Below are 23,775 nucleotides of genomic sequence, written 5' to 3'. Positions count from 1 at the left end.
CTCTCCTGAGGTATCCCTCCCAATTTTTATCCACCATATGCAAATGTGGGACCACCAGTTCCACCTCTTCCCCATGCTACACTGTATCTCCATGCTTCTCTTCCTTCTCTGCATCTCTGCCTCGCCTACCCATGTAGATGAATGTGGCTTCTTTAAATCTTTGCTTATTGGACTTCTATACAGCTTGATTTTGTTATGGTTCTGGGTGTTACTTGTTTTGAGATTTAGTTGAATTTTTTTCTGTAGTTTTGCGAGGAGGTGAAGTGTGTTCACCTACATCTCCATCTTGACTGGAAGTCCTGTAGGAAAGACACGTGAAAGCCAAATTACTCTCCAAGAGTATGAATATCTGTGAGGTTTTCAGAAAGTTACCATTTTATAACTCCTTTGAACAATATTTTTTCTTTAGCAAAAAAATGAAATTGGGAAGAAACATGAGATTGAGAAAGAATTACTGTGGTCAACTAAAGAAGAACTATTGGTGAGGAAATTTTTTATTTAATTTTTATAAATGTTTGCATTATAAACCATTATCTCATGAGTTTCTGTCAGTGTTCTTACTTAGGATTTATTATTTCTCTTTCTATATTTTGGTCTCCTAATTTTGCTTTCTCTGGAATTGGATAGGTCATATTATAACCATGATAGAGCAAAAGGAATATAGAGAAAAGCCCAAGTATCATTCCTTGCCCACTACTCCATAGATAAGTGACCTTGAACAAGTCATTTTCACATTTATGAGCCTCAGGTCTTTTGTTTATAAAATAAAGTTGACACTTTCCCAACAAGGTTGTTGTTTCTATCAAGTAGAGTAATGGATATGAAAATTGTCTAAACTCTAAAATAGTACAAAAGCATGAGGCCATTGTAATTTTATTAGAGTTTCCAATTATAGTCTGTCACTATCTGAGGAACCTTTTCTTTTGACTTCTTTTTTCTTCTCTGCCTGTCTTTATCTTAGTCCCGTTAGCTACATCCCTCTGAAAATATATAAAGCAACTTGAAAAACTAAGGTGGTTAGCCTGAGCAGCTATAATAATGTTGATGTGTAACCATTAGTTAATAACAAATGATGTAAAGAACCTCAATCTGCCACAGGAAGGAATCTTCAGGCTGATTTATAACTATCCAGAATGAAACGTGGCTTTCAGTTAAGAAAAAAAAAACTAGTGTGTCCAGAATTAATTATTGATTTTTCTGAGGTGTCAAAAATAATTAAAAAATACAAATTATTGAAAATCCAAGAAACCTTAAATATGACAATGTGTGGAATGAGTTGTATAATAATCTTGAAGTACCTTTTTTATCCTTGCCCAGGGATATGTTTATTGATTTTTAAAGAGAGAGGAAGGGAGAGAGAGAGGGAAATATCAATGTGAAAGAGAAACATCAATCAGGTTGCCTTCTATATGTGCTCCCATCAGGGTTCTAACCTACAACCTAGGTATGTGCTCTGATGGGGAATCAAACTAGCAACCTTTTTGTATATGTGATGGTGCCCCAACCAACTGAGCCACCCAGCCAGGGCTGGAGTACAGTTTTAATGAGAAGCAGACAGTTCTGAGATTTCTTGCCAAGAAAATATACACAAGAAGATAAATTGTTTATTGAGATATTTACTAAAGTAGTTACTAAATTAAAAATAATTTAATATGGTTTTAGCCTGTCATAGATTAGTGTATTATAAATGTTTCTAAAGTTATCAAGTACTTGAATAAACATTTTTTCTGGTTTTGCAATAGATATGATTTGATTCCAAATACAAAGTTCTGATGCCCAACATAAACCTTTTTAATTTTTTTTTCAGCTATTTTGACTGTGTTTCTATAGACCCCTAAATGACAAGTAATTTTACTTTTTCTTCTTATTTCTTCTTATCCATCCATCTTACCCCCATTAAGAACAATGACAGACTTCAGTATGAGGATGAGATGCCTCCAAGGAAGATGTTACTGACTGAATTTAGATCACTTGTGGTTAGTACCTCTGCCTCCAGACATGTACTCAGTGTAAATGATAATTATGGTCAACTAAAGAATTTCAAAAAATTCAGAAAGGTATGTATTCCTTTAACTAAAATATCACAAGATGGCAGTGTTTAAAATACCACTGATGCTAACCAGTAACAAAAACAATTCATGTTGAAAACCGATGTTGTTTATTCCACTTAAAACAGTTAAAACGTGAACTAAGAGTTAATATATGGAATACGTAGAATGAAGCAAACTTCATTAAGACTGAATTCTTTAAAGTGTGTGTTTACCTGGTTTTCCCACTGTAATCAGCATATTGATAGGGTCCTCATAGTTCTAATAGTGATCTGAGACTACCTGAAGGGGTACTTTAACTCAGGACTTTATAAAGATAACAGATTTGTTGCCCTGGCTGGTATAACTCAGTAGATTGAGCTCAAGCCTGCAAAACAAATGGTCGAGGGTTCAATTCTGAGTCAGGGCACATGCCTGTGTTGCAGGCCAGGTCCCCAGTTGGGGGCATGTGAGGGGCAACCACACATTAATAATTCTCTCCCTCCCTTCCCCTCTCTTTAAAAAAAAATAAAATAAAATCTATTTAAAAAAAGATAACAGATTTGTTGAAAATAATGGAGCACATTCAATAAGAAAACTAGGCATTTTATTACTACATGTATAATATAAAATAAAATATGAATCTGTACCGTGAGTACTACCTTCAGACCAGAGTCCCTCCTCTTTAGGAACTGATAAAATTATTATTTTATCACTGTTCTTAAAAGAATATTTCTGATCTAGTCTATATTCTTTTGTTGTCTACTCTGGAAAATTTTCTTCCTTCTATATAAACCTACTACTGACTGTTAGCTTTTGCTTATGCATTTGATGAGAATAGATTAGTAATATTTTTGAAAGCAGTTTCTGTGGACACAACTTTTCTCTAGAATACGATCTGTATGATTCTTGTTACAACCATGAGGTATGGGAGCTTTTTCTCTCTTAATGTTAGCTACTATTAATATTTCTCAGTTAAATTAGTTTTCTACCTATTATGGCAGGCTCTATAAGGTTCTAAACTCCATTTAAGTGTCTCTTCTATTTAAGAATAGAAGATGGAAGTATCTCCATCACATGGCTCACTTCCCCTTCCCACCCCCAGCCGTGGCTCATGAAGGCTTTCTTTCATGCTTATTACTTCATGTTCAGTATGCTATTACAAAATCTCATTGCTAAATCAAAATCCAAAATGCATACTTTTTTTTTACTAAGTTACCAAAGGTAAAACAAAAATATTCACTGTTGGTACAGGAGTAGTGAAGAGAAATAAAGCAGTACACTGGTGTAAAGTACTTTGGAAAAACTTAAAACACTTAAAAATTTCCTTTTGATAAGGAATTTTTTTAGAGGAAAAAAGAAATTCAACCCAAAATTTGTAGGAAAAGGTTGATTACCTGTAATGAAAGAATTTGAGTTTTTTTAATATACCTAAATCAATGACATGGCTATATTTGTACTTTTAAAATATTGCTTAATGGTGAAACAAATTTAACATTCCCTTTCCAGTTTCTATTTTAAAAGTATGTTGAATAAATATTAAGGATATATTACTTACTCCCTAAATACAATATTACCAGTTTGCCTATTATGCATTTTCACATATTTTAAGCACTTTTTTTTATTTGTAAGCAATAAAATTTCAATTAAAAGTATAAACTGTCAACATTTTAAATATCTCTTGTTAGGCATGTATAAATTAGGAAGTTTGGATATTGCATATTCACAAGTCCTAGAAACAACATTGGCTTTGATACCTTTAGAACACAGAATACAACAAACAAAAAGTACTGGTGAGGATGTGGATAAAAGGGAACCCTAGTGTACTGCTGGTGGGAAAGCAGACTGGGGTAGTTACTTTGGAAAACAGTATGGAATCTCCTCAAAAAACTAAAGATGGAACCACCTTTTGATCCATGATCCCACTGCTGGGATTATACCCTAAGAATACTGAAACACCAGTTCAAAAGAACCCATGCACCCCAGTATTCACAGCAGCATTATTACATAGAGTCCTACATATAGTATTACATATAGCAGCATATAGTACTACAATAGCCAAGTGCTGGAAACAGCCTAAGTGCTCAGTAGTAAATGAGTTGATCAAAAAACTGTGAAACATTTACACAATGAAATACTATGCAGCACAAAGAAAAAAGGAACTCTTATCTTTCACGACAGCATAGATGGAACTGGAGAGTATTATACTAAGTGAAATAAGCCAGGAGGTGAAAGACAAATACCATATAATCTCACCTATAAGTGGAATCTAATGAACAAAACAAACAAATGAGCAAAATAGAACCAGAGAAATTGAAATAGGAACAAACTGACACTGATCAGAGAGGATAGGGGAGAGGGATAACCGGGGGAAAGAAGGGGAAGGTTCTAGTCAAGGAACACAGGGTGGGGATTGACTAAAGGAGTGGAGGCATGGACAGGGCAGGGGAGAAGAATGGGAAATACTGGGGCAACTAATTGAACAACAACAAAAAATAAATTTAAAAAGAATAATACTTTAAATTACAGTGTGTTTATTCACCTTGGGTTGCTTTAATTTGTGGATGGTGATCTAAGGTCATTTTTGAATAAAATCTCCAAAATCAAAATCTTAAATTCTCTTAGTACATAAATCATAGTTACATATCTAAATCTAAGTATAATAGTCAAAATAATAGGGCAAAGCATATGATTAGCAGTTACCACTGTTTAATGCACTGTCATTTATAGGATATATACATCTTTCATTTACACATGATTTAAAATCGTTACACATGATTTACAATCCTTGCTTATTTTTAAGCTTTTAAAAAAATGATTGTCTTAATTTGTTAATGTATTTAATCTTACTATTTAACAGGTCACGTTTCCTGGAGCAGGAAAATTTCCACAAATCATTGGAGGATCAGATCTAATAGCTCATCATGCTCGAAAGAATACAGAATTAGAAGAGTGGTTAAGACAGGAAATGGAGGTTAGTAGAAAGTGAGGACTGGTAAAATGTTTGATTTGCATTTTGATCCTTTCTGGTTTCCTTAGAGTAAATTCTTTTTTTTTTTTAAGATTTTATTTATTTATTTTTAGAGAGGGAAGGGAGGGAGATAGAGAGAGAGAGAGAAACATCAATGTGTGGTTGCTGGGGGTCATGGCCTGAAACTCAGGCGTGTATCCTGGCTGGGAATTGAACCTGGGACACTTTGGTTCCCAGCCCGGGCTCAATCCACTGAGCTATGCCAGCCAGGGACCCTTAGAGTAAATTCTTAAAACTGAGGTTGGTTATTCAGGAAAATTCCTGAGTTACTGAGCATTAAGATTAATTGATAACTTTCTATAACACTGCTTTAAGGGACTTCTAGATTTATTTGTTTAAAAAATGAGACCGAAACAATGACTTAAGTTTATATCCTCATGTAAAGGGAAAAAAAAGAGACTTAACCCACAAAAATTTAAAAGAAAACTAAAGGATAACAATTAAAAGAATGATCTTATAGTCATATGGAAGGATAGATATTAGAAATATATCAATATAGTGGGAAGGACTGGGCTTATTAAATCTATGAATTATCCTTTAACAGTTCTAAGAATTTCTCTTTTCTTGAATACTCCCTTTTTCCTGTTTTCTTTAATATTTCTTTTTGTTCTGTGTTTCTTAAAGGAATCCTCTTACTATTTTCAGTAGTGGCTATACCTTTTTACATACCTATCAATGGTGCACAAGGGTTCTAATTTCTGCACATCCTCTCCATCACTTGTTTTCTAGCTTTTTGCTAGTAACCACCTTAATGGGTGTGAGGTAGTATCTCATTTGATTATGCATTTCCCCAAGGATTAATGATGTTGAGCATATTCTTGTATGCTTGTTGGACATTTGTACATCATCTTTTGAGAAATGTCCATTCAAATCTTTCTCATTTTTAATCAGATTGTTTATCTTTTGTTGTTAAGTTCTTGGAGTTCTTTATATATTCTGAATATTCACCCCTTTTCAGATACGTGACTTGCAGATACTTTCTTCCTATCTCTGGGTTGCTTTTTCTCTTTCATTGTGTTCTTTGGTACACAGAAGTCTTAAATTTTGATATAGCCCAATTTATCTGTTTTTTTGTTTTGTTTTGTTACCTGTGTTTTGGTGTTATATTCAAGCAATCATTGCCAAATCCAATGTCAGGAAGCTTTCCTCCTGTGTTTTCTTCTAAGAGTTTTTTAGTTTTAGCTCTTACATTTAGATCCTTGATCCATTTTGAGATTATTTTTACATTTAGTGTTAGGATGGGTCTGATTTCATTCTCTCTTGTTACACTTTTACACTTTGGTTTAATGATACATGAGCACAGCATCTCGAAGGTGGGGAGGGCTTTAAAGTCAGTTATACTGCTGAAAGCTGCTTGCTGAGGGAAACTTGCCTTAATGCCTTCTTTCATGGGCAGTTGTTATCTATCTCATTTTTCTCCAAAGACTCATTTCTAACTTGTGAAAAGATAAAATAAATCATTAGATAATATTAATAGCTGAGGAGTAGTGATTTGTAATATTTAGTTTAAGTTCTTAAACATTTTGTTATGAAGTTTTCAGAATACACACCAAGCAAAGATAATAGTAAAACACCCCCCCCAGCACAGAGCTTCAACATTAGCAATGTGCCAATCTTGCTTTATCTACTCCCTTTCCAAACTTCTTTATTTTTCATTGTTTTAATCATTTTTATTGTTATTCTATTACAGTTGCCTCAATTTATCACCTTTGCCCTCCTCCACCCATCCCCCCATACCACCACTCTCACAGTCAATTCCCACAGATCTAATAAGCAAAATAAACTAACAAACAAAGTAGAACCACAGTCATGGAAACATGAAAACTGAAAGTGACCAGAGGGGAGGGGAGGAGGACAGTGGTGGAAAGAAGGGGAGAGAACTAGACAAAGAACGTATATGAATAATCTGCAATCAAACTTCTTTTCTTTCTGGAGTATTTTCAAGGAAATCCCAATCATTTTATCACCTTGCTCATATTTATATGCTTAATGCAAGCATACAGATTCCTGATCAAATACATGTTTTTCTATGTACTTTATACTTGTATAATCAATTCATATTGTTTTAAACCCTACAAGTAGGACCAGCAGCATGATTTTGATATTTGAAATTTCTTTAGAGTTTTGTAATGTTGCATATTTACTTTTTTTCTTGGTAATTTCTTCACATTGTCTTACAGTATAGTATTTATCTTCATCCAATTGTCATGTTTTCATTTAACATTTATATTTTTTCATTTCTGGGAGTCTGTTACATTCATTGCTAAATCTTTTTGTTCCCTGCTACTGTTTTTAAGCTCCTCTATTTTGTATTCTTCGCCTGATGATACCAGTACCTAAAGTGTTTGTCTTCTGTTTCTGCTAGTTCTCTCCCATGGTGCCTTGTTTCCCAGTATATTTTTTGTGATGTTTCAGTGTACACTCTTATTTTTCTTGGAACTTGATCTGTGGGAATTCCTTGTGTCCTAAGTTCAGGCTTATTTCCTCCAGAGAAGATGTGTTTGTGTCTTGCCAGTCTTGTTCTACCAATATGAGACCACATTAATCTCTCCTGTAACTTTTTTGGATCACCCAGGTAGATAATCTGTATTTGAACTAGAAGCCTGAGTCAAGGCCGGCTGGTGTTTATAAACTACGTGAGATTATCCCCTCCCCTTTTACCCTGTGCCAGGGTTCAGGATAGGCCAGTGTTTTTTGCCTTTTGTGATGCAGAGTTTATCCCTCTTTCACCCTTTAGTGCTGATGTCTTTTATTAGATTCCCTGTCTGGATTTTCTTTCATGTCACTCATTCCCATACAGACAACAGAGCAGAGCTTTGGTTTTTTAAAGTTTGCAGATACCACAGTGCTTGGCAGAAGCTGGCTGTGCTAAGTAACCTTTCAGGATTTGTATTTTGCTTTATTGTAGACTTAATGTAGTCTTCAGCAAATTGTTTTTAAAATGCTTTTATAATAAAAAAATGCTAGGAACGTCACTCAGGATATTTACTGTCAAAAAAGGAGAATAGAATCACATCTTTTTTAAAAAAAGAATAATTGGCTTTATTATTTTATAAATGTGTATTTCAGTGAATCATGTTAGTACACAAAAGAATGAAGAAGCTAAAATCTTACACCTCCAAACCCCCATTTTATGATTAAGGTGATAATGCACAGACATCTCTTTATTGAGGGACTAACAGAGGAGAGAGTGGTGGGGGTGAGAGGAGTGGCAGGAGGAAGTGAAAATGGAAGCCCTGCTGCCTTTGTGTCCCTACTCCTTCCTAGGGTGGTTTGTATCAGACTGCATATTTTGAATTTAGAAACTGTTTGTTGGCTCCCTGCTGTGAAGATTGAGAAAATTATTTGTACTTCCTCTACCTGTTTCCCCGTCTTTTTAGGTGACTCACATACTTGCAATATTCTTTTTATGCCCAAGTCAGTAACAGAGCACATGTCAGTGCTACTCATTCCTTCATTTCCTTGGAATTCAGCACTGCATTTTGATCTACTGATTCAGTCTTTTTAAAATATATTTTATTGATTATATTATTACAGTTGTCCCTTCTTTTTCTCCTCTTTATTCCCCTCCACCCTATATCCCCCTCCCACCATCATTCCCCGACCTTAGCTCATGTCTGTGGTTCAAACATAAAAGTTCTTTGTCTTATCCATTTCCCATAATATTTTTAACCTCCCCCTGTCTATTTTATACCTATCATTTATGCTTCTTATTCTCTGTACCTCTAGCGCCATTCTCTCCCTACCCCTTCCCCGCTGATAACCCTCCATGTGATTTATATTTCTGTTGATCTGTTACTGTTCTAGTGGTTTGCTTAGTTCATTTCTGTTTTTTCTAGGTTTGGTTGTGGGTAGTTGTGAGTTGTCATTTTACTGTTCATATTTTTTATCTTCTTTTTCTTAGATAAGTCCCTTTAACATTTCATATAATAAGGGTTTGGTGATGATGAACTCCTTTAACTTGACCTTATCTGGGAAGCACTGTATCTGCCCTTCCATTCTAAATGATAGCTTTGCTGGATAGAGTAATCCGATATGTTTTCATTTCAAGCCTTTCATGAGTTTGAATACTTCTTTCCAGCCCCTTCTTTGCATGCAAGATTTTTTTTTGACAAATCAGCTAGCTGATAGTTTATGGGCACTTCTTTGTAGGTAACTGTCTCCTTTTCTCTTGCTGCTGTTAAGATTCTCTCCTTCTCTTTAATCTTGGCTCATCTAATTATGATGTGCCTTGGTGTGGGCTTCCTTGTGGCCAACTTCTTTGGGACTCTCTGAATTTCCTGGACTTCTTAGAAGTCTATTTCCTTTGCCAGATTAGGGAAGTTCTCCCTCATTATGTTTTCAAGTAAGTTTTCAATTTCTTGCTGTTCCTCTTCTCCTTCTGGCACCCCTATGATTTCGATATTGGAATGTTTAAAGTTGTCCTGGAGGTTCCTAAGCCTTTCCTCATTTTTTTTTGAATTCTTGTTTCTTCATTCTGTTCTGGTTGAATGTTTATTTCTTCCTTCTGGTCCAAACCATTGATTCAAGTCCTGCTTTCCTTTCCTTCACTGTTGGTCCCCTGTACATTTTTTTTATTTCACTTTGCATAGCCTTCACTTTTTCCTCTATTTTATGACCATAGTCAACCATTTCTGTGAGCATTCTGATTACCAGTGTTTTGAACTCTGCATCTGGTATGTTGGCTATCTCTTCATCACCTAGTTGTGTTTTTTTTGAGCTTTGATATATTCTTTCGCTTGGGCCATATTTCTTTGTCTGGGCGTGCCTGTTATGTAGTAAAGGGCAGAGCCTTAGGTATTCACCAGGGCAGGGCAACCCATATCACTTGTTGTGGCACTGTATGTTGTGGAGGGGTCATAGAGAGAACAGTACTTCTTGCTCAGCTCTTGGCTGGCTTTCAGTCACTTCCTCTGCTACCCACAAGCAAATTGGGCCCTTCTGTTGCTGATTCCCAAGTGGCTGGGTTTGTGTATGTTCTAGGACCCTGTGGGTCTCTCCATCGAACTCTCCTGTGAGGCTAGGAGTTTCTCCCACCCCTGCAACCCTCACAGGTCTTTTCAGTCAGAGGTTTGAGCCTTTATTTCCCTGAGCTGTAACCCTGGGTTGTGCAATCTGTCTAACCTCCCCAATTGTTCCTCCTGGTTTATCCACATGCAAATATGGGATTTCCTGCTCTGCCAGCCACCTTTTCCAGTCCACCAGCTGCTGCCTTGCTTACCCTGGTTCTCCAGGCACCACCTAATGGGAGTCCTCTCCACCCTGGCTGCCCATCTCTGCCCCTTCTACCAGTGTGGATGAATGTTTCTTCTTTAATTCCTTGGTTGTTAGATTTCCATACAGTTCAGTTTTTTGGCATTTCTGGTTATTTTTTTATTTTAAATTTTGTGTTGTCCTTCTTTTGGTTGTGTGAAGAGGCAAAGTGTATCTACCTCTGCCTCCTTCTTGTCCAGAAGTCTGATGCAGTCTTTTTTATTTCAAGGAACTTTTTTGCTACATCTTTAAAAACATTTTTGTATTTGCTGGGTTCTCTACATGTAAGACCCAACAACCCTTTTATTAGCATGTTGGCTTTCCAGATTTATTTCTTCTGCATTCATTGTGAGTTTTCTAAGCTCTTTCACTGTGTCAGAAATTCAGAGTTGTGTCTGTGCTGTTCCTCGCCAGCAGCTATGTGAGCTTGTGACCTTAGGAAAATTATTTATTCATGCTTCCATTTCATAGCCCTTCTGCTCCATAGATTTTCTATGAAGATTAAATAAGTTATTATGTATAAAACATTTATAACAGCAGAAACAGTCAGTGTTAGCTCTTTCCAGTTTATTTAATTCTGAAATGTGTTTATGTAGCATTTGTTTCCTTTTCATTTAAGTGTGGTTTTTTAATCATCTGACTTTTCTTATTTTACTGCTTTTATGTTCTTATTCATTTGTTTATTTTTTATCCTTGAATTATTGTTTGTTGCAGACTAGGTTCTTCTTCTCTCTCAAGTTCTGGTCTAATCTCCTTTTTCCCCCTCTGGTATGCTGAGTGGCTTCACTGTTTTCTTTTGTCTTACAGCTGTTTAAGGTGACCTGTCCAGAAATTTATTTGCTATGTGAAGTGTTGTATACCATTTTATTCAGGGAATTACATTCTAAAGCCTGTTTGTAAGGTAAAAATTGAATGTAGTTGGAATAACTCCACCCTGTAGCTTGCTCATGAAGAATAAAATTATTTGGTGGGTCCACCATGCATTGTGCAGCAACTGCTTGGTCTGAGGCCCTTTCTGGGTCCTGTATTGTCTCTGTGGCCTGAAGTCTAGGACAAGGAAGGCTCAGCTGGAATTGTGGGCATTCATCCTAAGTTTGTAATGCAGACTGTACCCAGCAGGCAGAAGTGCATCATGTCCTAAAGGAGAGTTACTTAGCTCTCGGGTTGTTTGATAATGTGTCAGGGATGTTGCTCAGTGTTGGTCCCACTGACTGGCCTCCCGCCATTTATCCATCCCCCAGCCCACCTGCAGTCCTTCTCTCTTTCCTGCCCAGGTGACTTTTTTCCAAATTTGGGGTATTAGTAAGAATTCTTGGGTTTAGTTGGTTCTATAGCACCTTTGAATGGGATGAGTTAATGTCTGGAGTCTATTCCATTAGTCTTTTGGTTTTCTGCATGGCCACCTTTGTGAAGTCTGTGCATGGGGTTTGCTTCTCCTGATTAATTGTGGCTGTTGGAAGAATGGTGGTGTAACTGCTGACTTTTTCCTATTTTCTGTTTATTTCTTTAGAATTGGAAGAAAAACAGCCTGTGTTCTATATTTATTTCACCAAATCTGTCCTAGTTTTTGCTAGAGCAGTTCTGAGTGTGCTAGGAGGATTTACTCTAAGATAAAATAGACTTGACTTTCTTCTCTTATGTGGCTACACCTTCTATATGTAATGCCTTATCTCAGTGGGCTTGCTCAGCTACTCTTTTATATTCCCTGCCCCTTGTTCTTTTCAGCCCTTCTTTCTTTACTATGGCAGGCCAGTTGTGATTCAGTTCCTGAAATTTTCTTGAATTTAGTATATTTCATTTTGTGCACTAAACATGATAATTCTTTGAACGCTCTCCAAACTAATTTGAATTTTGAAAGACTGAGAGATATATTTCTCCCAAACCCAGTAATAGGAGGATTTGTATTTCTTAATACTATTTAACTTAATGTTTTTACTAAGATATATAAAATGTGGCTGATTTTTCTTATCTGATTTTTCTTTACTATATTGTAACTTTAAAATTATTATCTCCCACTAGGAAAGCTGTAAAAATATTTAGCGTTATAATAACAGCATCTTTCTTGTCAGATGATTTGTGAATATCATGTGTTTTTTCATATGTGCTCTGCTATACTTGTGAGAAAATGTGAAAAGAAATGGTGTAATTTCATTTAACATTTCAGCGTGTAAATGGAAAATAACTCTGTAAGTTTGAATCCCTATGAGTCATCCTGCAGGCCCTTTGCAAAGACAGCAGCAACGTAAGACCCTGGTTGAGAGGTGGTACTCGTGTTTTTTAGACCTGGTCAAGTCCCAGCTCTTCCAGATGACAGCCCTTTGATAATTTATTTTCCCTTATTGTTTAAAATGTAGATAATAGTATAAAAATAGTAATGAAGTTATATGAAGAGGAAATGAGAATTTTTTAAAAGATTTTTAAGATAGTATCTGGAAATCTACAAAAGTATCTGGAAAAAAAAATCTCTTAACAATAATGGTAAACAGTATCTGCATTTAAGGAACTTCTTGTCTTTGGAGAGGATGTGTGTAGATTGATGAGCATCTAGGAGCAGTGCAGCTAACATTCCATTGGAAATCCTCACAGATGTTACTTTTAAATGAAGAGGAGCACAAACTCATGAAGAGGTGAAGGACATGTATATTGAATGAATGAACTTTGAAACATGGTAAATATGGGAAGAGTAAGAAGTAATTTTGGAGGCAGAGGGAGGAACATGAAGAAAAGCAGATTGAGTCACAGATTATTTATTAGGTGTTGAGTCTGGTTTTTTGTTTCTTTTGTTAATTGTCTTTTTTTTGTGATTCAGTTTTGATTGGCATACATGGTTGATGGTTCATGAAATGGTGTTGCACAAAGACTTGACTTGGGGTGGTGAATACAATACAGTATACAGGTGATATGTTGTAGAATTGTGCACCTGAAGCCTATATAATTTTGTGAACCAGTGTCACCCCAGTAAATTCAATAAAAAGGAAAGAAAGAAGTAGGAAAGAGCCAGACTATGGAGAGTTTGTATTTTCTTTGGTCAGTGGAAGAAGTCATTAAAGGGTTTTGGTTAGCACCAAATAGGGTCATAGCTGGACTTTAAGGAAATGACATAAGTACAGGGTTTTTCCAGTCCTAACCCTAGAATGTGCTTTAGTAGTTTGGCGAGTCTGAGTTTGAAATTGCTTTGTGGGTGAGGTAATTCAGCAACAGCTTCTGGACCCTGATTTGGGATGGTGAGGAAGGACAGCCACTTCACCTGAAGAGCTGCTCTGGTTGAAGGTGGGGTAACTATTGCCCATTCAGCTCCTTCATTGGTAGTATGACCCCAAAACATTGAGGTTTCATTAAGTAAAAGGGTTCTGTTGGAAAAAATGTTTAAAAGTTCAGAGGATAACTGTATATACATCGGTTGCCTTTGTGAGGAGATTGGTTGGTGATGGTTGTTTAGTTAGAGGACTTTGCAATAATTGTGGCATGAAGCAAAAATGGAAAGATCTGTTGATTGAGACAAATGTAAAGCCAAGACTCTAGACTTGGTGCCCTCTTGGATTTGGAAATCCCAAAGGTACCTGGCCTCCTATTACAGCAATTCATTAACTATGCATGCGTTATTGAGTAAATGTTTGAAGGTATGTTAATTTTCACAGGTGCAAAATCAACATGCAAAAGAAGAGTCTCTTGCTGATGATCTCTTTAGGTAAGGTTGAATTTTATCTTTCTCATGAATTTTAGAGAGAGACATATATAATTCAGTTCTGTTCATATAGATTAAATACTTCTTTTTCTTCTGTTCTTAAAAATAAAGACTTAGTCCCTTCACCTAAAGAATGTTCTGTTTTTAACATATGTATTTCTTTTTACTATTTGAGCACCTCTTTGTTGGGTTTACTGGATTTACCTTTGAAGTTTGGGGTTCATTCAGTAAAATTTGTATGGGGGCATTCAGGTAACAAACGTTCCTGAGCCACGTGAATTTGGCTGATAAATTTGTGATATTTTGATGGGAGCAAGATGGCGGTGAGGTAGGGTTAGGGTTAGGGTTAGGGTTAGGGTTAGGGTTAGGAGCAGACTCCACTTTCCCCTACACATGGGAGAAAAACCTAGCCAATTTATGGAGGAAGAGAGCAAACAGCCAACAGTACCCCAGCATACATGAAAATAAGAGACCAAAAATTGTAGGGGACACTGAAAAAACAGACGAGTAGGTGGAAGTCGTGAACAAGAGGATACCCAGTGGAATAGGAAACCCAACAACAAAGGAACCGCCAAGAGATAACAACAGAAGAAAGTGAAAGAGGGAATGGAAACCACACAAACCTCAATCCAGGACCTATCTAGAAATACAACTAAATAGTGGAGAAACTACCCAATACAAACAGCTGAACAAGAGCAAGAGAGAATCCTCAAAACCTTGTACACAAGGAAGAACCAGCTTCAACACAACCTGTCCTCACCAGCACAACAAAATACAAGAGGTGATGAACAGAGTTACCCTCAGTTAACCAGGTAAGGAACCACCAAAGAAAGACCCAACAACAATCAAAACCCAAAGACAAACACACAGCCAACTTAAATGACAAACCAAGACCAGTGAGCCCGGGTGATCAAGGAGACTGCACCACTGAACCGCACAGGTATTCTACTATAGAAGTTCACACCATAAAACCAGGGAGACAGAAGAGATCAATTTAACAAGCTGAGGTTAACAAGAAGAGTCGCACAAACAATGGAAAGACAAAGAAACAATCCCCAAATGAAGGGAAAGGAGGAAGCCTTAGGAAGAATGCTAAATGAAATAGGGTCAACTCAACTATCAGATATTGAGTTCAGAGCAATGATTACCAGGAAGCTCAATCAACTCACACTGAGCTACCAGAAACTGCAGGGAAACTACAATGAACTCATTGCAAACTATATCAACATGAAAAAGGAAATAGAAACTATCAACAAGGGCCAAGAGGAAATGAAGAATACAATTTCTGAAGTGAAGAACACAGTAGAAGGAATCAAAAGCAGGATCAATGAAGCAGATTGGATCAGCGAGCTGGAGGACAAAGTATAAAAAAAACACCCAAAATGAACAAAAAAAGGCTCAAAAAGAATGAAGAGGGATTAAGGGAAATGCAAGGCAATATGAAACGTAATAATATTCATATAATAGCTATACCAGAAGGAGAAGAAGAAGAGCAAGGGATAGAAAACCCATTTGAAAAAGTAATGATGGAAAACTTCCCTAATTTAATGAGAGAAAAAGCCACACAAATCTAGGAAATATAGGAAGTCCCAATCAAGAGGAACCCAAAGAGGCCCACTTCAACACGCATCATAATTAAACTGGCAAAATTCCAAGACAAAAAGAGAATCTTAAAGGCAGCAAGGGAGAAACAGGAAGTGACATACAAGGGAGTCTGATAAGATTAGCAGCTGACTTCTCAATGGAAATGCCACAAACCATAAGAGAATGGCAAGAAATGTTCCAAGTAATGAGAACCAGAGGCCTGCAACCAAGGCTACTTTATCCAGCAAGGCTCACAATCAATACGGAAGGCCAAATAAGGAGCTTCCCAAACCAAAGAAGTCGAAAACCTGTCGAAATACACCTCCACCAAACTAGCTCTGCAAGACATGCTAAAGGGACTGCTTTAAGGAAAGGAAGGGAAAGGAGAGAGATAGAGGAACACATATACGAAAATGGCAATGAATTAGTACCTATCAATAATAACATTAAACGTAAATGGAGTAAATACTCCAATCAAAAGACAAGAAAGCATGACACACATACGCTGCCTACAAGAGACCCACCTGAGGACAAAAAACCTACACAGACTGAAAGTGAAGGGCTGGAAACAGATGTTCCAAGGAAATGGACAGGAAAAAAAAGCCGGCGTAGCAATACTCATATCAGACAAAATAGACTACACAAAAAGGGCCATAAAAAGAGACCCAGAGGTCACTTCATAATACTCAAGGGAAGAATCCACCAAGAAGACATAAACATTGTAACTGTATATGCACCCAACATAGAAGCACCCAAATACATAAAGAAAATCTTAGAGGACTTCAAGGAAGATATTGACAGCAACATAATTATAGTAGGGGGTTTTAATACCCCACTGTCAAAAATGGACAGCTCTTCCAAAAAAATATCAACAAAGATAATGTGGCATTCAACAATCCCTAGGTGAAACAGACTTAACTGATATATATAGAGCTCTTCATCCCAAAGAAGCTAAATACACATTCTTTTCGAATCTACATAGAACATTTTCAAAGACAGACCACATGATAGGACACAAAACAAGCTTGAACAAATTCAAAAAAACTGAAGTCATATCAAGCATTTTCTCTGACCATAAGGGACTGAAACTAGAAACCAACCCCAAGGGGAAACAAACCCAAAACACTCAAAGTCATGGAGATTGAATAGCATGCTATTAAATAATGAATGGGTCAAGAATGAAATTAGGGAAGAAATGAAAAAGTTTCTGGAAACAAATGCAAATGAACTCACCACAACCCCCAGAACTTGTGGGACACACCAAAGGCAGTCCTGAGAGGGAAGTTCATAGCAATACAGGCCTACCTAAAAAAGAAACATTTCAAACAAACATCCCAACCCTATACCTACAAGAACTCGAGGAACAACAACAAAGACAGCCCAGAGCAAGAAGAAGGAAGGAAATAACCAAGATCAGAGCAGAATAAAATGACATAGAAACTAAAAGCACAAGTTTAAGGATCAATGAATTCAAGATCTGATTCTTTGAAAAGATAAACAAAACTGACAAGCCTTGAAGCAGGCTCATCTAGAAAAAAAGAGAGAGGACTCAAATAAAACACAATCAGAAATGAAAGAGGAGAGATTACAGCTGACACCACAGAAATACAAAGGATTTTAAGAAATTACTATGAGGAATTGTATGCCAAGAAATTTGAAAACCTAGGTGAAATGGACAAATTTCTAGAAAAATATAATCGTCCAAAATTCAGTGAAGAAGAAGCAGAAAGCCTGAACAGACCAATAACAGCAGACGAAATTGAAGCAGTAATCAAAAAACTCCCAACACACAAAAGCCCTGTACCTGATGGTTTTACAGGAGAATTCGGCAAAGCATTTAAGGAACAGGTAACCCCTGTCCTTTACAGACTATTCAAAAAAAAAAAATCCAAAATGATAGAAGACTCCCAAACTCTTTTTATGAAGCCTGCATCTTCCTAATCCCAAATCCAGATAAAGACACAAGAAACAAAGAAAACTTCAGGCCAATATTGCTGATGATCATAGATGCTAAAATCCTCAACAAAATATAGGCAAACCTCACCCAAGAATACATTAAAAAGATCATACATCATGACCAAGTGGGATGCATCCCAGGGATTCAAGGATGGTTCAATATTTGCAAATCAGTAAATGTAATATAACACATAAACAAAAGCAAAGATGAAAATCATATGATCATATCAATAGATGCAGAAAAATCATTTGATAAGGTACAGCACCCATTCATGATAAAAACACTCAGCAAAGTGTGAATAGAGGGAGCATTCCTCAACATAACAAAGGCCATATGTGAGACACCTACAGCCAACATCATACTCACTGGGCAAAAACTTACAGCCTTCCAACTAAGATCAGGAACAAGACCAGGTTGGTTGTCCACTTTGCCTACTTCTGTTCAGCATAGTATTGGAAGTTTTAGCCACAGTGATCAGAGAAGAAAAGGAAATAAAAGGCCTCCAAACTGGAAAAGAGGAAACAAACTATCATTGTTTGCAGATGACATGATAGTTTACCTAGAAAATCCTATAGACTCGGCCAAGAAAACCGTTCGACTTAATAAGTGAATTTGGCAAAACAGTGGGATACAAAGTCGGTATCCAGAAATCAAAGGCATTTTTGTATTCCAGCAATGAAACATCAGAAGCAGAAATCAAGAAAAAAACCCCATTTGATATAGCAACAAGAAAAATAAAATACCTAACCAAGGAGGTAAAAAACCTGTACTCCAAAAACTACACAACACTGAAGAAAGAAATCAAGGAAGACACAAACAAATGGAATCATATACCATGTTCATGGATTAGAAGAATTAACATCATCAAAATGTCCATACTACCCAAAGCAATATACAAATTCAATGCAATCCATATTAAAGTACCAATGGAATATTTCACAGACATAGAACAAACACTTCAAAAATTTATATGGAACTGTAAACAACCCGTATAGCTGCTACAATTTTGAGAATGAAGAGCAGAGTAGGAGGGATCGCAACATCTGATACCAAACTGTATTACAAGTTCACTGTAATCAAAACAGCCTGGTACTGGCATAAAAACAGGCACATGGACCAGTGGAGCAGAACAGAGAGCCCAGTAATAAACCCAAGTCTCTATGGTTAATTAATATTCAACAAAGGGGGCAGCAACATAAAATGGAGTAAAACTAGCTTCTTTGACAAATGGTGTTGGGAGAGCTGGACAGCTTCGTGCAAAAAAATGAAACTCGAGCACCAACTTATACCATAGACAAAAATAAATTGAAGGTGGGTAAAAGATTTAAATGTAAGTCATGACACCATAAAAGTCCTAGAGGAGAACATAGGCAGGAAAATCTCAGATATTTCATGCAAAAACATTTTTACTGACATGTCCCCTAGAGCAAGGGACATAAAGGAAAGAATAAACAAACAAATGGAATCTTATCAAAATAAAAAGCTTCTGCACCGCTAAAGAAAACAGGATTAAAATTAAAAGAGAACCAACTGTATGGGAAAACATATTTGCCAGCGATACTGCAGATAAGAGTTTAATCTCCAAAATATATAAAGAACTTACACGACTCCACTCTTAAGAAAACAAGCAACCCAATTTAAAAATGGGCAAAGGACTTGAACAGACACTTCTCCATGGAGGACATACAGAGGATCCAGAGACACATGAAAAGATGCTCAGTATCACTATCAGAGAGATGCAAATTAAAGCCACATTGAGATACCATTTCACACCAGTCACAATGTCCATCACAAAGCAACAAACAACAAGTGTTGGAGAGGTTGTGGAGAAAAGGGGACCCTAGTGCACTGTTGGTGGGATTGCAGACTGTTCAACCACTATGGAAAACAGTATGTAATTTTCTAAGAAAACTAAAAATGGAACTGCCTTTTGACCCAGCAATTCCACTGGTAGGATTATATCCTAAGAACCCTGAAACACCAATCTAAAAGAACCTATGCACCCCAATGTTCATAGCAGCACAATTTACAATAGCCAGGTGCTGAAAGCAACCTCAGTGCTCAACAGTAGATGAATGGATCAAAAACTCTCTTACATTTATACAATGGAATTCTATGCAGCAGGAAGAAAGAAGGAGCTCCTACCCTTTGTGGCAGCATGGATTGAACTGAGGAGCATCGTGCTAAGTGAAATAAGCCAGGTGGTGAGACACAAATACCATATGATCTCACCTTTAACTGTTATCTAGTGAACAAAACAAACAAGCAAGCAAAACATAACCAAAGACATTGAAATAGAGAACAGGCTGACAGTGACCAGAAGGGAAAGGGGATGGAATTTCAGGGGAAAAGGGGAAGGGTTTACAGGAACAAGTAAGTATAATGGGCACATGGACAAAAACTAGGGGGGTGGAAATAGGAGGGAGGTGGGAAGGGCTGGGGGGTATGGCTGGGATGGGAGTAAGAGACAGGAAACTGTACTTGAACAATTTAAAAAATGTTTTTCTGATATTTTCAACTCTAGTTAGAGTTTATAAACGAATGGGTTTTGAATTAAGACAAGTAAAATACCACACCATGTATTGAGTTTTAATTTCACGTGCATAGATACAAGAGGCAGGATTAGAGTTTCAAAGCAGGTTCTTGTGGTAGCAGAGTTATAATGGGTGATTATAATTTAATTCTGATTTAACATATTTTCAGCATTGTTGCAAGCCCAACAAACCTTATAAAATTATTCACTCTCAAATACTCATAAAAATACTCTATTATAGGTAGATACTGGTTAGGGGATAATAACATTTTTGCAAACTTACTTAAAGGCAAAATGAAGCGTGTAATCAGTTTTTGAGTCTTTTGCAGCCAATTTGATTCTTTAATTTCATTGTTGCCAATATAAACCAATGGTCAAAACATTGACATATAATGCTGATTTTTTTTTATAAGTATTCAAATGAGACAATCTGGTTGCCCAGCTACATTTGTTTATTTGCTATAGGAGAACATTTGGGAAATAATTATATTTTAGTTTCATTATTGCTCTTTTGTGCAAGTGATATACTTTCATTCTCAGGGGAGGAAAGCAGAGAAATGTTTGAATCCATGCTGGAAGAAGTATAAACATATATTTAATTTTAAACAGTTGTTTTTAGTAATTATTTTCATGCTTTTATAGATTTTTTGTTCATGCTTTCTAAAAATATCAAAGTAACATCAAAGCGATAGATGAAAGTAAACATGTCAGTGTTTAATATCTGGTGCTAAGGACAAAGTTGGTATTCTCATTCTGTTTGCTAACATGACTATACTTTGAAAGCCCTTTAACTTTATTTCTTTATTTAAACTTTATTGTTTTTTGCCCATTACTATTTAGTCCCCTTATGCCTTCCTTCTCCCAGCAATCACCAACCACTGTTGTCCATATCCATGAGTCCATTTTCCTTTTGCTAAAGGCCCTTTAACTTTAAAAGTGAAAGAAATGCCATTATTTACCTACATATTATTTAACCCATTTCCTTCTTTGCAGATACAATCCTAATGTAAAAAGGAGACGATAACTAAGGATTTTATAAAGAAGCTGTGGAAAAACTTTTCCTGTCGAGCATTGCATCCTGTTTTCTCTGGGATACATGCATATAGTAGATACAAAGGATTTAAGTTACAAGGATCCTGTGGCCTGAATTTGTTAAATAAAATGCACAAAACTCCGTTTCTTTTGTGTGTGACAAGTAGTATGGTTTGTTGTTTTCAGCCTTTGTCACCTTACCTCTGTGGTAATTTTTTATTTTTAAATTTGTTTTTTATTTATTCGTGAGTAGTTAATATAGTCTAAAAGCATAAAAGGGTAAGGATTGAAAAGTCTCCTTTCCACCAGTGTCTTAGCTATTGGTTCCTCTCTTCAGGAAAATATCCATGGTACTCATTTTTATGAATCTTTCCAAAGATTTTCAATGCTTATTCAAATTTCTGTGACTCTCATCTTTCAATAATTTCCTACAAAATGGTAGCATAACATACACAGATTTCTGCATGTTATTGTATCTTTTCCATTATGCAAGTAGTCTTCCCTGACCTGAAGTGACCCAAATGGAATAGATTTCAGTGGTGAAGATGTCACCACATATTCTGGTACTGGAAACTGTTACAGGAGAAACCTGGTTCTTCTTGGCAATGTAGTAAAGAATTATAGATCAGCATGTCTATTAGCATGCAAGCAGAGTTTATTAGTGATATATTCTCATGGAAGAGAAACAAACAGTTATTGCTACAGTGAGGGTGAAAGGCATAGGGTCAGACCATGGCAAGGTAAGGGTGGCAAGAGTATCAGGAACATATATAGTTGGTGGGATGAAGAAGTTACATATTGATTGACAGGTAAGGGTGGTGTCAGCTTTCCCAGGAGCACTTGACTACCCAAACTTAGGTATGTGTAGGAGGTCTGGTAGTGTGAATCCTTATCTTACTCCAGACTGCATTTGGTCATGTTGTAAAATAGGCAAGTGACAGGAGGTAGTTAATTAAAGTCCGGGCAGTTACTCAAAGTTATGTATGGGATCTTTCTGCAAGCATTAGGAACTCCCTTGTAAAACAGTGACCAGAGGTAGGAAGTTAACCAAAGATGTTTTATGGGTCCCTCCTCTTCACTCTTCTAGGCCTTGGGATGAGTATATAGTTTCAAAGCTTTCTTTCTCAGATAGTGGAAACAATACATAGAATTTGAAGGGCTTACCTCCTCCTATGCTAACAAGGTGTTTCTTGTGATGTTGGAATACCTGGCAATATTATTGGACCAGGCTCAGGACTGCTGAGTTAATGGGTGAGACATGTTTACCTCCTACTCCCTGCCTTGGTTTACTATCCATCCTAAGTGCTAAAAGGTGTTTCCTGGCAACCAGGATGATAGACACTGGCCAGCAATAGCAGCACTTTCTCAGAGTTCCTCCTGTGCTATATCCTGCCTCAACTAGAGATAATATGGATGACTTTATGGTTGTCTTACTGACCTGAGTGTCTCTGTTTTGAGAGACCTAGGTTTTGTATTTGTAAAGTACAAATAGCAAGATTTCTCTCTATCTTAAAAGGAGATGGTAAGAAAAAAAAATGGATGTCTTTTTCAAGTTTTGTAATGTAACAACTTAGCTTTACATTAGAATTACAGTACAGTCTTTTTATCATTCTGAAGACTGGTACATTGTATCTTAGAAAGCAGAACAAGGCTTTGATACTCACTGAAAGCTTCCTGATGTGAAATAGGTTCTGTTACTCTGACAAGCCTACCTGTGTAGGTTGTTAGAGCATAGCATGAAAAATGGCCCATAATGTAATTTGAGCCCTGGCTGGGTCTTCGTGGAAGATGCAGTGTTCCTCTATTGGGTGTCAAGGGGAATCACAACATTTAAGTATCTGGCTAAGATAACTAAACTAGTTCTCTAAACATACTGTCATTTTCTTTTAGGAGATAGTTTCTAAATGTTTTAACTTTTTCTTGTTTCTTTGTCTTATTAGCCCTTCAAGTTTTTGTTTAGGAAACTTTTTAAATATTTATTATATGTAAAATATGCCCTCCACACACTGAATCTTTGGATTCTTGAGCAATGGTTTCTGCTCTCTGGGAAGTGACAGTCTGAGTCTTTATAATTTATTTAAGGCTATTTACCATAAGAAAGTATTTTTAAACAGATGGAAGGAGTCTCCCACTGCTTTGCATAGGCTCTGCAGTGCTGAACAGTTTCCTAAGGCTGTTAGCTCTGCCCTGTGCAACTCAAGCCAGCCCTGTTTGGGAAGCTGTACACCTTCCCCCTGGCTCTCTTGGGCATACTTTTTTCTAGGCCTTTAAGTGTTTTAGGATAAAGGGATATAAGTTGCCACCTCCCTTTCTTCATTAGATGAATGGGAACTGTATCCCCATTTCTAGCCTGGGGCTTTGGGAAATGGGGTTCAGCTCAGCTTCCTGATAGCAGGGAGAAGGTGGCCTGGCCTTGGGCCAGTATCTCAACAATCATCCATTCTCTAGAAGCATTTTTGGAGTCCCTACCCCTCTTCCCTTTCTCAGCATAGCAGTACTCAGGAATATCTTCTTTCTAGACTTTGTCCTAGTTCCACATCTGAAGCCTTGTGGTTGGTCACACTACTGGGAGTCTCCATCTACTTATTTGAATGATGATCCAAATTCCTTAAGAGGCTGAAGCAAGGTGAAGCTTAGGCAGTATTATCCCTCAAGTGTAACGGGGTTGGTTGC

General features: G+C 36.8%; 1 protein-coding gene across 2 annotated transcripts in view; it reads left to right on the top strand.

Annotated features, from left to right (window-relative positions):
* The window catches only part of NBN (nibrin), a 53,639-nt gene extending 32,391 nt beyond the window's left edge, over positions 1 to 21,248 (top strand). For both annotated transcript variants that reach the window (XM_045842212.1, XM_045842214.1), the window contains exons 12-16: positions 410 to 481; positions 1,902 to 2,057; positions 4,888 to 5,001; positions 13,950 to 13,999; positions 21,064 to 21,248. In XM_045842212.1, the coding sequence (XP_045698168.1) occupies positions 410 to 481; positions 1,902 to 2,057; positions 4,888 to 5,001; positions 13,950 to 13,999; positions 21,064 to 21,094 (423 nt within the window). In that variant the 3' untranslated portion in view covers positions 21,095 to 21,248. The remainder of the gene's footprint in view (positions 1 to 409; positions 482 to 1,901; positions 2,058 to 4,887; positions 5,002 to 13,949; positions 14,000 to 21,063) is intronic.
* Positions 21,249 to 23,775: the final 2,527 nt, after the last annotated feature.

This window comes from Phyllostomus hastatus, unplaced genomic scaffold, assembly GCF_019186645.2.
Source record: "Phyllostomus hastatus isolate PE091 unplaced genomic scaffold, TTU_PhHast_1.1 phas_contig_38, whole genome shotgun sequence".
NCBI lineage: Eukaryota > Metazoa > Chordata > Mammalia > Chiroptera > Phyllostomidae > Phyllostomus > Phyllostomus hastatus.
This window is presented reverse-complemented; position numbering and strand designations above follow the sequence as displayed.